The following is a 16,922-nucleotide window of genomic DNA, read 5'->3' as shown; positions in this document are numbered from 1 at the left end:
CAGGCCCCCGGGAAAACTCCCGGTGCTCCCAATGGCCAGTCCGGGCCTGGCTGTAAACACTGGAGTCAAACTCACCTATTTCTTGCTGGTGCTCTACTAGTGCAACATCTAGTGCTATGTTTACCCCCATAGCAGAAGACTTGTATCCTATATATATACTGTAACTCCTGCCCTTTACAACTGGAGCTGGTCCCTCGGTCTGTCTGTGCTGCCCACTGCTCCTGAGTGGTTAGGGGTCAAATGCAGAGGGATCATTTCCACTTAAGTAGGGGAGAACGGGAATAGTTTTCACACTTTTTACTCTAGTGTGAATAGCTCATCATCAAAACATCTTTCAATAGTCATTCCTACATTAAATTGAAGCTTAAGATGTTGGCTTGAAATGTGTATCCCTCTCATTTTCCAACGTATTGTAACAAAGAGTTAATCACCTATCAAAGACACTCTGACACATTGTGACAACCAACCCCATCATGGGGATGGTTGTCACACCCTATGGGGTTGGTTGTCACCATGTGTTTTAACACATTGAGTGCCACGCCCCTTCCGGGAAGTGCATCTGGCCTTGCCGTCCATTAACCCCATGTAAACGTGCACCTTGTTTGTAGAGCTAAACCTATATTTTATATTATAGCTATGGGTCTAATAACACCGTCGATTGTCAGTGAGTTGCTTCCAGTCAACGTGCAAACAACTGATAATTTTTTCATCCGTACATTTCCGTTTTATACCGTTTTGAATATGAATATAGTTTGGGTGCTTCTGAGTAATTCCAGGAAAAAGACGCGATCATAGCGCTTTAGTGGAATCCACTAAACACGTTGTCATTTGTAATTTTTCGCCTGATTATCGTATCCTCCTGAAATCAATGCTAGATTATCATTATTTTGTCTCCTCGTGCATACATGAAATGGGCCCTGGAGTGCGGTGCTCGCCCCCCCCCCAACCGCAGCCAACAGTAAACAGCCACACACAGCACACACAGACAGCTTCAATCGCGGTAGAAAAAAATATCAGATCAACGCAAGATTGGATATATAGAGTCCTTATACCTGGTCTCTGATGTAATGCAAAAAAAATAATCCAATTATCTAATCGCCATTCCAGTTATCCACAGCCATCCTGTCTCCGACGTTATTGGGCATTACACATGAACGGGCGGGCGGGGTCAGTTGTCCAAGCCATCCCTCCAAGGGCGTGTTTTGCCGGAGTGTTTAGGACCCGCCCCCACGCCGTAGCTCGGTAGAAGAAACTACAACGTTTCTAATGGAGTGCAATAGCGGCCAAAGGCATTAGAGGGCGGTATAAGACCGTCTGCCAGCTCAGACACACTCAGAACAGCATGCACAAGGTGCCCCGCTGAATTAGGAATGGCAATAGCGAATAAAATAAATAACGTGAGAAAAACGTAGTTCTACGTTTCCGGCACTCAACCGTCGGGCGACAGAAACGTAGTTCTACGTTAACGGCACCCAAAGGGTTAATGGGAAAAATCTTAAAAAGAAGACAAGAAGGCAGAACTAAATTTGAAAGTTTAATTGCATTGACAAGTTGACAAATACATAACTTAATGCATCTTAACATGAACATAAACAGGAAACACATCTTTAGGCCATCCTATAACAAAATAAGAACACAATAAATCGGCTTAACAATAATAGCCTACACAACATGTGACAACCAACCCCAAAGAAAATGTGACGACCAACCCCAACTGGAATGTCTAACAACTAGTTAGCTAGCTAACAACAATCTAAACTATAGCTATCCCTTCACACTTTTTAAGGGTAATAATTGTTTCATTATAAACCAATTGTGTAAAAAATACTGAGGAGCGGAATATTTACAAATGGACATGAAAAACACAAAAAGTCCTCTCACCTCAAGTTCAGCTGTTTCACTCCAAAGATGACAATGTAGGTGAACTCTGACCCCAATTCTGGACATTTAAATACCAAAATATGGGAGACAGGACCCTCTGGTGGTGAAATATAATGAATGTGACAACCTACCCGTGTGACAACGTCCCCCGTTCTCCCCTACCACTGAACTGAACCACTGAAATTAACACTTTCTATGAACGTACAGTAGACATGGCATCCCATGTATAGACTGACCCCTTACCTTAACCTCCCACCTTAAAGGGATAGTTTGGATCCTTGGACATTACGCCGTATGGAATATACTTGCCAGTAGTGTAGTGGATGCAAAGCTATCAGCGTACTTACCGAGTCCCGTGGTTGAAGTTCGGGTCTGGTTCTGAGTGACCCAGATTCCCAGAACTCCGACTGTGGGACTCGGTCAGTAAGCCAATAGCTTTGCTTCCACTACACTACTGTACCTTTAAGTTAACTGGTCGTTGGACACTGTGCATAACACGCATGAGATAACACGTTTTTAAGTGAACCCCTTCGAAATAGTGTATTTTCCATCTAAAAAACTAACTCCAGAAGAACATAATTATGTGAATATACATTTACATTTACATTTAGTCATTTAGCTGACACTTTTATCCAAAGCGACTTACAAGTTCTGTGCGACAAGACAGCAAGAAGGGTATAACTCTATCAGCTGAGTAACAATGTTCATCAAAGTGTTGCGTGTTACAGTATACAGTATGCCACATTTAAAGGTGCTATAGATAAAATTTGTATGTATATATATATATAAAATATATATTTATATGAATTTATAATTAAAGAAATGTTGGCGGGTCCAGAATTAATGTTCTTGTTTACATGTATGCCCCTCCCTACTTCCCATTCCCCTACGTGGAATGCACCTGATTGGATAAATTACATGCTGGTGCTCTAGTCTAGTGCTACTGTATGTTTCCCCCCATAGCAGAATACTTGTATCCTAGCCTATATACTGTAACTTTATAACTGGAGCTGGTCCCTGGGTCTGTCTGTGGCCCACTGCTCCTGAGTGGTTAGGGGTCAACTGTGCAGACAGAGCGATCATTTCCACTTAACTTACACCACTATGAACGTACAGTATTTACAGCAGGAGCAACAGCCATAAAAACGTACAAGATACAAGATACTTTTATTGCCACACAATCAGGTTGGTGGTATCCGTGTTTGGTACAGAGTGGTTAAAGCTCTGGATATACATGAAACAGGAACATGGATACATTTATTTTACCCCCCCCCCCTTCCCAGCAATAAATGGGTGGTTGACGTTTTAGGCGTTTAGACGTTTTAAAAAAATATATATATCGCATATGAGTAATGGAAATCATTCAGTTCTGTTTTACGGACTCTTATCTTTCTAAAAATATGTGTGGTATTGTAGATTTTTTCGTGTAATACATTTTTTTTCATTAGTATAATGTGCTAGTGAGTACAATGGTCATGTGATGTCATGACATGAAGGTTATTCTGTACAAAATTGAAAAGGGTGTATTTTAATTATGTATGTCTATTTATCAGCATTCCTCATCACTACTATACACATTTCTAGCATTTCCTTGTGCAAATTAGTTACATTTTGCATAATTTTTCATAATCAAAACTCATGGTAAGACGATTGCACTAAATTTTACTATGTATTTCTAATTCATTTTGGCAAACCTTCTTATAAAAACACCAAAATGCTAGAAATATTTGGTGACACTGTTATTTATCTGTCCCATTGATGATTTTAACATTTATTACCAAAAAGCCTTCATAATTTCATAATTCTGAAAGTCACACCAAATGATATGCCGTCACGCCATATGATGAATCACACCACACAACAACCCGTAATGCAAAAACATGTATTTAATAAATTTAACAAACAACCAAAAACATGAATTATATCATGGGTTCAAATTAAGAAAAACTGTTATAAAATGTTATAAACAGTGTGTCACAAAATACATCATATAGCACTTGGGTTCTGAACAACTGAAGAAACATATGAATTAATCGTCCAACCGTTACTTCAATTGTAATAATCATTGAAATGTCTTTTTAATTAATTTTTTTATTCAAGACATACATTAAATGTAGTCGAACATTAGTAGAATCATTTTGAAAAACTGTTTTAAAATAGTGTCTCACAAAAGACATTAATAGCACTTGGGTTCTGAACATCTGAAGAACCTGAAGAAACATCGTCCAACTGTATTAATTCCAAGGTGCTGTCTCATTTGAATATTTTCCTATCAATTCTAAAAATCATTGAACATTTATTTCTTTTGTAATTCAAGGCAATTTAGTTTAACAGTGACTGAACAACAAGCCTCAATTATGTATTGCCGGCTCAGTACTGATTGAACAGAAGCCAGTCGTAGTTGGAAAGCATGGCAAACCGACTGCATTGCTGGTAGTAAATGCAGTCGGGCCTCCTTGGCCACACAAAAGCATTCTGCCTCCACCTTCAGCTCATCCTCATCTATTTCCATTATCTGCCCCACATATGGCCTTTCTCCATACTTCACTATTACAAATAGCCCCTCGACATACTTTACATACATCATCATCATCATCAAGTTTCAAGTTCAAGTTTCTTTAATATTTGTCATACAGAAGTACAGAATACTTTTATACAAAATGCTTCTTTGTCAATGAGATCTGACTGAACTTGAATGATGACGGGACCTTTGCTTGATGGGTCAGGTGGCACCTCAGCAGGAGAGCTACTTGACTCGGCACAGGGTTGTGTTGTGGTCAAACTCAAATTGAGTTGGCTGGTAGCAATCTGTTTTCTCAGACCCCATGTCAAATCTTCACCTTTTTCATCCAAGTGTGTGCGCGCGCACGCGTGTTTACACTATAAGATTTCTAGATATACTGGGCTTTTCTACCTGTGTACAGCACATGTTGTACAAGTTTACAACTACAGTAATATATTTTATACGTTTAATGGTTACATTTACTTTTCTCGTCTTCTTCTCAGGACATCCTCTCTCCTTACAGGATCTCCATTTAGGCTCTCCCTGTATTCTCTTGTTCTGTCTGTACTTGCCATTCCTCTATGAAATCTGTCTCAAACTGAAAAACAAGTGAAAGGGAAATATTTCAACTACAACATCTTGTAGATAGACATGGATTTAGTTTGAGAAATGGAATAGTAGGGAAGTAGGTATACCTTAGAAAACGTGTTTATAATACAGTGACAAAGTGTTAAAAGGACAAAATATTCATTCAACTTAAGTATTAGTTATAAAATATGTATGAAATAGCATTATATATGTAGGTATTAGTTATACAATATGTATGAAATAGCATTATATATGTAGTTAAATGCAGTTCATATCATATAGTGTGACACATGAATCATATGGTGTGACGAGAAAACCCTGCCACACCATATGATGTCTCATGAACTTAGCACACCATTGTGCATTGGGGTTATATGCTAGCATGCTAACAACATGCTCATTGGCACATGGCAATATAGATTTAAGTTTAGTATTGACTAAAAATTATCTTATTTTTGGCATTTTTGCGTAAAATGCATCACACCAAAAGACAGTGTGAAAGGTCTAAAAGTGGAAGTGCCAAAATATACCTTATATATTGAGAAAACTAAGATGGCTAACTCACCTTCTAACCTTGTAATGACTTTTCAGAGATGTTGTCCTACTTCCTGAAAAGATGAAGGACCCCTCCACCCCAAAGGTTTCCAAACAATTGCCCGTTGAAAAATATGAAAATTGTGTCACACCATATGATATCCAATTTTGGGACAACATCTTTTTTGTTTCTGGAGCATTCAAAATATTATGCCTGGACTTTTAGAAGATCACACTAACATAGACATCTGAGTTGTCAATATGTAGTTAAATAAATAACAAATGCATACATTTTCTTGTTTTTATTCAAAATCAAACTTTGTAAAATGTTCATGGGACAGTCACACCATATGAGCTTTTACTCATTTGGCTGACATTTTTTAATAACTGGAACAATATTCGCAAAAATGCTCTGTGCATTCATATAATACTAAATGTTCTGTGCAATATAACAAAATGTTCTCATATATTTTTTCATCATTTACTTTATCTTATCTTATCTTTGACACTAAGGACTCCAAAAAGGCCATGTCACGTCAACCACCCAAATACATAAATACAGCACAACACGACACGACACAACACAACATAACACACAGAAGAGTCTGACTCTAGTCCATCAGGTCAGGAGCTTGGTTAGTGTAAGGGGGGGAGGGGGAGAGGGGAGTAATAAGATAAGATAAGACAACCTACTGACCCTAACCTAATAGACGTAACCTAATAACCCTAACCTACAGTAATAACCATAACCTAATAACCCTAACCTAATAACCATAACCTAATAACCCTAACCTAATAACCCTAACCTACAGTAATAACCATAACCTAATAACCCTAACCTAATAACCGTAACCTAATAACCCTAACCTAATAATCCTAACCTAATAGCCCTAACCTAATAACCCTAACCTAATAACCCTAACCTAATAGCCCGAACCTAATAACCCTAACCTAATAACCCTAACCTACAGTAATAACCGTAACCTAATAACCCTAACCTAATAACCCTAACCTAATAACCGTAACCTAATAACCCTAACCTAATAGCCCTAACCTAATAACCCTAACCTAATAACCCTAACCTAATAGCCCTAACCTAATAACCCTAACCTAATAGCCCGAACCTAATAATCCTAACCTAATAACCGTAACCTAATAACCCTAACCTAATAATCCTAACCTAATAACCGTAACCTAATAATAATAATAATAATAATAATAATAGATTGAATTTTAAGAGAGAAGCGCCTTTCTCAGACTCAAGGACACTGTACAAGGAAAGGATGGAAAAAAAATAAAAGTAAGTAATAAAATTGAAAAAATATATATAATAAAATACATAAAAGATCTGTGTATAGTAACAACAAGAAAAAACAAATAAGATAAGAGATAAAAATAAATTAAAAAAAAAGGAGGCAAGTTCTGTCCAATTGGATGAAGTGGTTAAAATTAACAAACAAACAAACAAACAACAAAACAAAACAAAACAGCGGAATCTGTGGCTTAAAAAGAGTCAGGGGTGGGCTACTTGGGAGCGGGGCCGTGTTGCGTGAAGGCAAGTGTGAACAGGTGGGTTTTTAGCTTGGTTTTGAAGAGGTTGATGGTGTCAGAGCCTCGGATGAGGGGGGAGAGGGAGTTCCACAGTCTGGGGGCTGCTGCAGCGAAAGCTCGGTCTCCCAGTGTGGAACGCCTGGTGCGGGGGATGGTGAGGAGGTCGGAGTTGGAGGATCGGAGGCCTCGTGCTGGAGTGTAGGGGTGGAGTAGGTTGGTCAGGTAGGAAGGGGCCAACCCGTGCAGGGATTTGTAGGTGAGGAGGAGGATCTTGTAGGGGATTCGATAGTTGATGGGGAGCCAGTGGAGTTTTTGCAGGGTGGGGGTGATGTGCTGCCAGGGTTTGGTGCGCGTGAGGACCCTCGCAGCAGAGTTTTGGACGTACTGTAAACGATCCAGAACCTTCTTGGAGGCACCAAGAAGGACTCCGTTACAGTAGTCGAGGCGGGAAGTGATGAAGGCGTGAATGAGTGTTTCCGCTGAGGTGTCGGAGAGTGAGGGGCGGAGGCGGGAGATGGTTCTGAGGTGGAAGAAGGCGGATCTGGTGACAGACTTGACGTGAGGGTGAAATGAGAGGGTGGAGTCCAGTATGACGCCCAGGTTCCTTACCTCTGTGGAGGGGCAGATGGAGTAGCCATCCACGGAGAGAACAAGGTGGTCGATCTTTTGGAGGAGGGCTGGGGAGGCTACAACTATGAGTTCGGTTTTCTTACTATTGAGTTGGAGGAAATTGGTGGTCATCCATATTTTTATGTCCTGGAGGCAGGCAGTGAGGGAGGGGGGAGGAAGGGGGGCCGAGGGTTTGGTGTGGAGGTAGAGCTGTGTGTCGTCTGCATAGAAGTGGAAGTGGAGGCCGTGTTTCCTTATGATGTCACCGAGTGGGAGGAGGTAAATCATAAAAAGGAGCGGACCTAGCACCGAACCCTGGGGAACACCCTGTTTAACAAGTGCTGGAGCTGACCTGGAGCCCCCGCACTTACACACTGACCTTAATAACCCTAACCTAATAACCCTAACCTAATAGCCCTAACCTAATAACTAGGGATGCTCGATATTGGCTTTTTTACCGATACCGATATTCCGATATTGTCCAACTCTTAATTTCCGATACCGATACCGATATCAACCGATACCGATATATGCAGGGTTTCCCCCCAAAAAAACGGAATAATTTCAGGTAACTAATAATTTCACTGGATGTATTCAAAAGGCTTTCTAAATGTAAGCATTATCTGTGCAAAATATGATCATTAAAAAAGTAACAATTAACATTACATATCTCTTGTTGTTGAATTAAACCAACATGCATACTTTTGACAATAAATAAAATAAGAATTGGTTCTTACTTGCTTGCCTGGGTAAATAAAGGTTAAATAAATGTAAAAAAAAAAAAAAAAAAAAAATGTTTTACTGCCGATATCGGACATCCCTACTAATAACCCTAACCTAATAACCCTAACATAATAACCCTAACCTCAGTCACATCGAGTCATGCTTATTTGCAATAAAAACCTGCCTGACCCATAACCTCCTCAAACTAAACAGTGACAAAACTGAACTACTCCTCATTGGCACCAAATCCAAAAGTAAAAGTAAAAGTCCACCCTGTGCTCAGTGATGCAGTGAGGCACAGTGATGCATTATAAAGTCTGATGGCTGTCGGAATGAAGGACTTCCTGTACCGTTCAGTGCTACATCTTGGGTGTCTTAGTCTAGCACTTTTCTAGATAATTTTCTGATTACCTTATTCTGCCTTATTTTACAGTATACTTTGTATCTTCTAATTCACCAATTTTGCACTGTTGCGACTAGTCTGAGTCTGAGTGAGCAGCCAAGTATGTCATGTCTTACAGCACCAGGCAAGTCTACGTTTGTGACTTGAGTCAGACTTGAGTCCCGAGTCTCAAGTCCTCAGCTCTGCAATGGATGGAATGTTGAATAAATATAGGTGTCTCCTTGCTTTTTTCCAGTGGTTCCACACACATTCCATAATGTTTATTGTTACTGACCATAAATTATAGAAATACATACAGCAAGTGAATGAATGAATGAATGAATGAATGAATGAATGAATGAATGAATGAATGAATGAATGAATGAACAAACAAATGAACAAATTAATAGTCTACTAATTCCTCAGTAATTATTGCTACTGATGATGAATGACAGAAAACATGAACCGTAATGAACAGTAGACGGACGAATGAAGGATAAAATTCAAAACGTCTCCTTGTCCTACTGTGTTCCAGACCTGTGGCTGTTTATACATTCCACAATAACTATTGCTACCGATCCTACAACATTGAAAGCATGAATGATAATTAATGATGAATGATTAATAAACAAGTGTGTCTCCGCTGTGTCTCCCCTGTGTCCTGACGGCTCAAGTGGTCCCACACACGTCGTGTAGGAGCCGGTGTTACGAGCCCTTCGGCGAGGAGACGCCAGGCTGCCGGTGTGATGCTCAGTGCATCACCAGCGACAATTGTTGCTACGACTACCACGACATCTGCCTCCTACCCAGTGAGATACCTCTTTTCTGACCTTTAACCCCTTGTTTGTGGCACAGCTTGTGGGAATAGCTGAGGGAATAGTGGGAATAGCCGAGGTTATCATTCACTGTAACCTCTGTCACTGTCCTATACCCCCTGCTGTTTGTTTGTTTAGTTATTTTAAATTCACTGTTTTTATACTTCCTGTTGCTTGTTTTATTGTTAACCTTGACTTTTAACTGCTTTGTGTTTTGAAATTTTCTTCTTATTTTGTCTATGATCTGTAAGGTGACCTTGGGTGTCCTGAAAGGCGCCACCAAAAAAATGTATTATTATTATTATTATTATTTTATTATTATTATTATTATTATTATTATTATTATTATTATTATTGTAACTGAGGGGTACAATTCCCTGACTGTATTGTTAGATATGATACTTACTACCACTACCTCTTGTACTTTAGACTCTGGCCACCCAGTACTAGGTATAAATAATTATGATAAACACTCCCACCTGATGAAACGGATCCAACACAAATGTACCAAGTCGAAAGTCTGCGTTTAATAATAATACATAGCAAAAAGTATGTACAACGATCACTTAATTACATTTATGATTTGAAATAGTATGCACTTTTATGGCAAATGAGTATTCGTAGGTAGATCAATATCGAATGTCCAATCTCTGATTGCGCAGGAAGCAAATATACAACCTGGAATATTTAGGGAACAATAGCAATGATACTTGAATGATTATATAGCTGGATACACTAGGGGAAGGTTCCGACTGCTTGTAGGACAGCTGGAGGGGGGGGGGTAGAGTCTGGCTGTATCCCGTCTGGCCGAGGGTATCCTGGGAGAGCCCACAGTCGTGCGACCCCGTGCCCAGCGATCCTCGATCCACAGATGAAAGCAGTTGGACTCTCTGTGACCGGCGTCCTCCGGTCCACGATGGAGAGACGTGAGGCGACCTCGTCGTGTAGAGCGTCTTCTCACCTGTCGTCCTCTCCGGGGGGGGTATTTCCAACACACCGCAGTGTTGGCCTTTATCCATAGAATAATCAAAGTACTCAAAGCATAATCCAAGCCGGGGAAGGCTAGCCGTCGTCGGTAGAATAATCCAATATACAGGTCCACTCGCTCTTTGGCCTGGAGCTCCTCGGGTGCAGCTTCACGTGGGGTCAACCACCCTGGATAAGCGTCCAGCTGATGCCCGAAACGATGGGGGTGCTGATTACTATAGAACTCTTACCGCACGAGGCACTACATATGAATAGACTATTATTAGCTTAATAGAATACGTCCAACTCGACGATATAGTGCCAAATATGACTATTCAAATATTAATATACACGATGTCTCAATGCCGATACTGGGCCGAATTGGCCTTACTGCCCACACGTGGTTCGCGGGGAGGCTTTTTGTGTCTGTCACTCTGTTGGAGGGTAAGGAACTGGACTAAAAGAAAGCTCTACTTTAATAGCGCAGTATATATACGCACTATGAACAAATAGTACCATTAGTGGTGCGGTAGACATATTCCTACGCGGAACTAGGACTTGTCCATACATGTTGAGCGGTACGATTGAACCTGGTCTGAGGGGTATGGCGACCTGGCACCAAGGTCTCGTCCAATGGTAGAATGGAGACTATTATGGGATGTTCAGTAGACTAGAAGGGATATTCAATGCATATTGTACAAGGAATATACAAGGGATATCAGGGGATATACAAATACAATTAAATATATATATATAATAAATATATATATTCGGTTTAATCTGATCCTTCAGAACAGCCGCCCCCTAATTGGTCCCAACCCAATTAGTTAAGCAGAGACAGATTAACCGCACTGTCTACCACTCAAGGGTTCGCTGTAAGGGTCAGTCAACTCACAAAGTCATAGGGTCATGGTCATCATCGATTGTGTCTGGGAGTCGGGGTAGTTCTATGAGCCTCGCCACAGGACGGGTGTAAATGCGCCCCTGGACGAGTACTTCAGCTGCTCGGACCTTGCCATCGGCACCGGTGATCACTTTGCTTACGCGGCCAGCCGGCCACATAGCTCTGGGTAGTGACTGGTCAATAATCATGACGACTCTTCCTTCCGTCAAATTGTCTCTCTCTTTTACCCACTTCTGGCGGGTCTGTAGAGACGGTAGGTAGTGCAGTAGAAAACTGCTCCAAAACTTGTCGGCTAATACTTGGCTGTACCTCCACATTCGTCGGCCGTTCGCTTCTTCAGGCCGGTACATTGTCTGGGGTAACGCGGGATCTAGCCGCCCCATCAGGAGGGTGTTGGGGGTGACTGGGTCGACATCTGCTACATCACTGGAGACGTAACCGAGGGGCTTTGAGTTCAATACTCCCTCAATCTCCGTGAGGACTGTCATTAGGACTTCTTCCGCCACAGTCTGGGCCCCAAGTACTGCGTACAGGGCTGTCTTTATAGAACGTACTTCTCGTTCCCAAGTTCCACCGAAGTGGGGTGCGTTTGGGGGGTTGAATTGGAAGTCAATCTGGGCTGGAGCGAGGTGGGTCTTAAGTTCTGGGCCCATAGCTTGGAAGCTCTCCCTCAGCTCTCTTTCTCCGCCTTTGAAGTTTGTCCCGTGATCGGACAATAATGTAGACGGTTTTCCTTTCCGTGATGTGAATCTTCGGAAGGCCATAAGGAATGAGTCTGCGCTCATGGTCGGAAGGAGCTCGATATGTATCGCTCTGGTGGTCATGCATTTGAATACAATACCCCACCGCTTCTCGGTGCCTCTTCCTTTCTTTATGTGCAGCGGGCCAAAACAGTCCATGCCTGTTGAGTGGAATGGCTTGTCGCCGAGTCGGAGGCGACATGGAGGTAGGTCAGCCATCCGTGGTATGCTGGGCTGCGCGCGCCACTTTCGGCAGTCTAGACAGGTTCGCTGGAAGCGTCGCACCGCCTCTCTTCCTTGAAGTATCCAGTAACGACGTCTGATTTCCGCGAAGACTCTCTCTGCTCCTGCGTGGTGTACATCCTCGTCGTATTTCTTTATAATCAGCTCTGTGACCTTGTGTCGGCTGTTCAATACAATCGGGTACTTAATGTCATCCGGTAAATTGGGGGCTCTCCGCAGGCGACCACCCACTCTGATGAGGGTATGTGTGTCACTCTCGGGGGCCAGATGAATCAATCTGCTGTCTGATGGGACGGGCTTTCCTCCCTGTAGACAGTCTAGTTCATCGGGGAACGAGTCTCTCTGGGCTCGTTGCAGTAGAAGCAGTTCTGCTTCCTCGTAGTCAGCTGCTGACATATCAGCGGGGGACTTAATCTCTGGGTGGTGCCGCAGGAATGTCCGTTGCTGCGCACTCTCTATGGTAATGCAATCGTCTATGTTGGGGTCTGCGGAGACAACAGTGCTCAATCCACAGAACATGGGTTTCTTATTCTCAGCCTCCTGGTCACTTGCTTCCCTCGGGGTGGGCGTGGGCCAATCTCCTCCCGGGAGCTTGAGGAATGCTGGTCCGTCACTGTAGATGTTATGACGGGTTAAGTCATCTAGGGACATTCCCCGGGGTGATGACGTCCGCTGGGTTGTGTTTTGTATCAACATAGCGCCAGTTTGCTTCTCCGGTTAACTCTCCGGTTAACTCTTGAATCTCAGTGACTCTGACTCCCACGAAGACTTTGTATTTGCATGAATCCGATTTGATCCAGGCGAGTACTGTCGTGGAATCTGACCACAGGATTGTTCTATGCACCGGAATGGTGAGCTCACGTTGGATGAGCGTGGCTAGATGCGCTCCTGCGAGGGCTGCGCAGAGCTCTAGACGTGGGATAGACTGTTGCTTGCGTGGGGCTATTCTCGAGCGGGCGAGGATGAATGCTGTGTAGATCTCTCCCCCCTCTTCTTGGGCCCGCAAGTAGGCTACTGATCCGTAGGCGACCTCGGAGGCGTCACTGAAGACGTGTAAATCCATTTTACATGTCTCTGGCCTCACTGTGGGTGGGAAGTAGCTTCGGCGTATATTAACGCCTGGGAGTGAGTGGAGTTCCATCTCCCACTCTCTCCAGGTGGATGCAAGGTGTGCGGGAATGGGGTCGTCCCAGCCCTGGTCCTTGTCCCACAATGCTCGTACAATCATCTTTGCCCTGGTGGTGTACGGTAGTATACATCCTAACGGGTCATATTGTCGGGCGAGTGTTCTGTACACACTCCGTCTGGTGGTCGGTATTGCCGTCGACCTTCCCTGCTCCGTGGTCAGGGGTTTGTGTCTATAGTGGAGCGAATCTGTTTTGAAGCGCCACACTAGTCCTAGTGTCATCTCTTGGGCTTCTCCTGGGTTTGTGGCCATCCAGGTCTCGCTGCTCGCTGCCTTGTCCTCGGAGGAGAGGCTGCGCAGTACGTGCGGATCGCTGCTGGCCCACTGCCTGAGATCAAAGCCGCCTTTGATCAGAGAGGCGCGGAGTTTAAGTAGGAGAGCCTTGGCTTCTTCCTGGGTCGAAACGCTTTGTAGACAGTTATCTACGTAGAAGCTGTTCTTCACACTGTGTCGGACCTCTTCGTCCGCTGCTGGGTCCTCTGCGACATGTCTCTGTAGTGCAAATGTAGCACAGCATGGGCTGCATGTAGTTCCGAAAGGGAGGACTTCCCATTGGTAGATGGCTGGGTGCTCATCTCCTGGCCTCTCTCTCCATAGGAACCGCAACAGGGGCTTGTCCTCCTCTACTAATCTCACCTGCAGGAACATCCCTTTGATATCCCCGCTGATAGCCACCTTGTCCTGGCGGAAGCGGAGTAGTACGCCTAGTAGGGAGGGGCCGAGTGTAGGACCGGGCAATAGCTCTTTATTCAGATTTTGGGATCCGATTTGGTAGCTGCAGTTAAACACGATGCGGTCTGTGCCGTTGTGATGAACCTTGTGGTGGGGCACGTACCACGATTCAGTCGTCTGGTCGGCCTCTTTAATGTCAATCTTTGTGACGTGTCCCGCTGTGATGAGCTTCTCAATCTCAGCGCGGTATACACTTTCTTGGGCGGGGTCCTTGGCTAAGCGCCGCTCTGTGTTTAGTAGGTACCGCTCTGTGGCGTCTTTCTTTGCGTGAAAGGTAGGCATCCCTTCCCGCCGCAGGAGTGGCGTGGCGTATCTCAACACGCCGCTGACTGGGACTCTCTTTGTTCCCGTCTCGAGGAGGTTAATGGCGTAGATGTCGTCTTTAGAGCGAATGTCTTTCTTTTCGTTCTTAAAGGGCATTTGTTCTAAGGTCCATAGCCTCTCTACATGCTGCAGGAGTGCGGTGTCTCCCTCTGTGACTCGGGAGTGGAGACAGCTAGTGGCTGTGGTTCGGTTGAGAGATTTGGCGAGTGGGCCTTGGAGAGTCCATCCTAGGCGGGTCTCGACTGCTGCAGGACAGCCTCTGGGTCCGGTATGAACCCGGTCTATCGGGACAATGAGGTCTGCATGGTCGGAGCCTATCAACAGTGTCGGGGTAGCACCGTCTATGAGTGGGATCGGTAGCTTGCGTAGATGTACATATTTCTCCATCAGCTTGGCTACGGGGTATGTGTACCGCGACAGTCCTATTTCTTGGCTGGTGAAAGCGTCTGTAATCCTGTACCGTCGCTCGGGCTGGCCGCTTGCTGCGATAGAGAATGAGACATTCTCGCCCTTTATCGTTTTCAAATCTCTTCTTATTGTCCGAATTGTCATTTGGTTTTCGCTCCCCCGCAGCCCTAGCTGGGCCGCAGCGGACGCGAGCAGAAGGGTCTTCTCTGACCCGTCATCAAGGACGGCGTAAGTGTCCATGACTTTATTCTGGTAGCTCAATGTCACACGGACTACCTTTAAGAGCTGGCTCTGGCTCCGCTGCTGCTGGCGGGGTCGATGTACATGACGCTTACTTTGCTGCTTGATGGTGCGGGTGGAGGCCGCCGTCTGTTACTGTCGTGGAGTATGTCCAGATGGGCTCCATCGCACCGACTGCACTTTTTCTTTAAGCGGCATTCGGCTGCCATGTGTGATCGCGCACAGCGAAAACAGCGTCTGTTGGACTTTATCCATTGACTCGCTTCCTCCGCATTCATCTTGGGGAATGAGTCACATTGTGACAGCCAGTGTTCTTTCTCACAGTAGGGGCACACTATCTTCCACTTCTCCTTTCTTGAGGGGGTACTGTGGCTCCTACTGCTTGGCACTGACTCCGATTGGTGCATGACAGTCACCGATCTTCTTCCATCATTTAGTCTCCTGGTTCCTTCTCTGGAGCCAGGGGTGCTCCGTCCGAATGTGTCTAGCCGTAAGCTGCTGACTTCTCTCGCCAGGAAGTCGGCTAGATCGAGGAGGTTCGGTTCGGGGCCATTAGGGTCTCGGTGGTCTCTCTGCCGCCTAAAGCGCTCCTGTCGGGCGGGCGGTAGCTTCTCCAAGATCCTCTCTACATTTGAGTTGGCGTATAGTTCATGCCTACCCTTTTCCCTCTGCGCTCCCAGCATCCCTACCAGGGACTGCACTCTGATGGACAGGTCGTCCAGTGCTCGATTGTCTGTTGCTGGGGGTAGGCGGTCGATGTGCCTGATCTCCTGGATCACGTAATCCCATATACGTCCATATCTCTGGTCCAACGCTACCAGCGCTGCGGTGTATGGGGTCGTGGAAGTGGCGTAGGCGAGCGCTATGTTGTGCGCGCGGGGTACCTTTAAATGCTTCAGTAGTATCGCGTATTTATGGCGTTCATCAATGACATCCACCAACATTGTCTCCAGACACATGCGGAGCTCCGTATACTGGGCCCGGTTCTCCTGGGTGAAGTCTGGTACCATAGGTGTGCCAATGTATGACGCGGATTGTTGATACATCGGCGAGCGTTGGGGGAGAGGCCTCCTAGGCGAGTCTCCTCCTGCTCCTTGGCGTGGGCTGGTACCGGCTGTGTACCATGGCCCGCTGGTCCAGGTGCTGTTCCTCGGTGCGGGTCGTGCGTCGTGCTCACCCGTGAATAGCGTCGGGGGTCTGTAGCGCAGCTCCGCGGGGGTATAGCCTGGGCTGTACTGGACCTCCGGTCCACGATGGAGAGACGTGAGGCGACCTCGTCGTGTAGAGCGTCTTCTCACCTGTCGTCCTCTCCGGGGGGGGTATTTCCAACACACCGCAGTGTTGGCCTTTATCCATAGAATAATCAAAGTACTCAAAGCATAATCCAAGCCGGGGAAGGCTAGCCGTCGTCGGTAGAATAATCCAATATACAGGTCCACTCGATCTTTGGCCTGGAGCTCCTCGGGTGCAGCTTCACGTGGGGTCAACCACCCTGGATAAGCGTCCAGCTGATGCCCGAAACGATGGGGGTGCTGATTACTATAGAACTCTTACCGCACGAGGCACTACATATGAATAGACTATTATTAGCTT

At 44.9% G+C, this 16,922-nt stretch overlaps 1 protein-coding gene across 1 annotated transcript in view; it reads left to right on the top strand.

Moving 5' to 3' along the window:
* The window catches only part of LOC311226583 (venom phosphodiesterase 1), a gene marked incomplete at its 5' end in the record, with an annotated part of 135,561 nt that overhangs the window by 6,749 nt on the left and 111,890 nt on the right, over positions 1 to 16,922 (top strand). Inside the window, 1 exon segment of the mRNA XM_084312003.1 lies at positions 9,446 to 9,580. Within this exon segment, the coding sequence (XP_084168129.1) occupies positions 9,446 to 9,580 (135 nt within the window).

Source organism: Notolepis coatsorum (assembly GCF_963971535.1).
Source record: "Notolepis coatsorum genome assembly, chromosome: 4".
In the NCBI taxonomy this organism is placed as follows: domain Eukaryota; kingdom Metazoa; phylum Chordata; class Actinopteri; order Aulopiformes; family Paralepididae; genus Notolepis; species Notolepis coatsorum.
The sequence above is the reverse complement of the archived record's forward strand: the minus strand, read 5'-3'. Positions and strand labels throughout refer to the sequence as shown.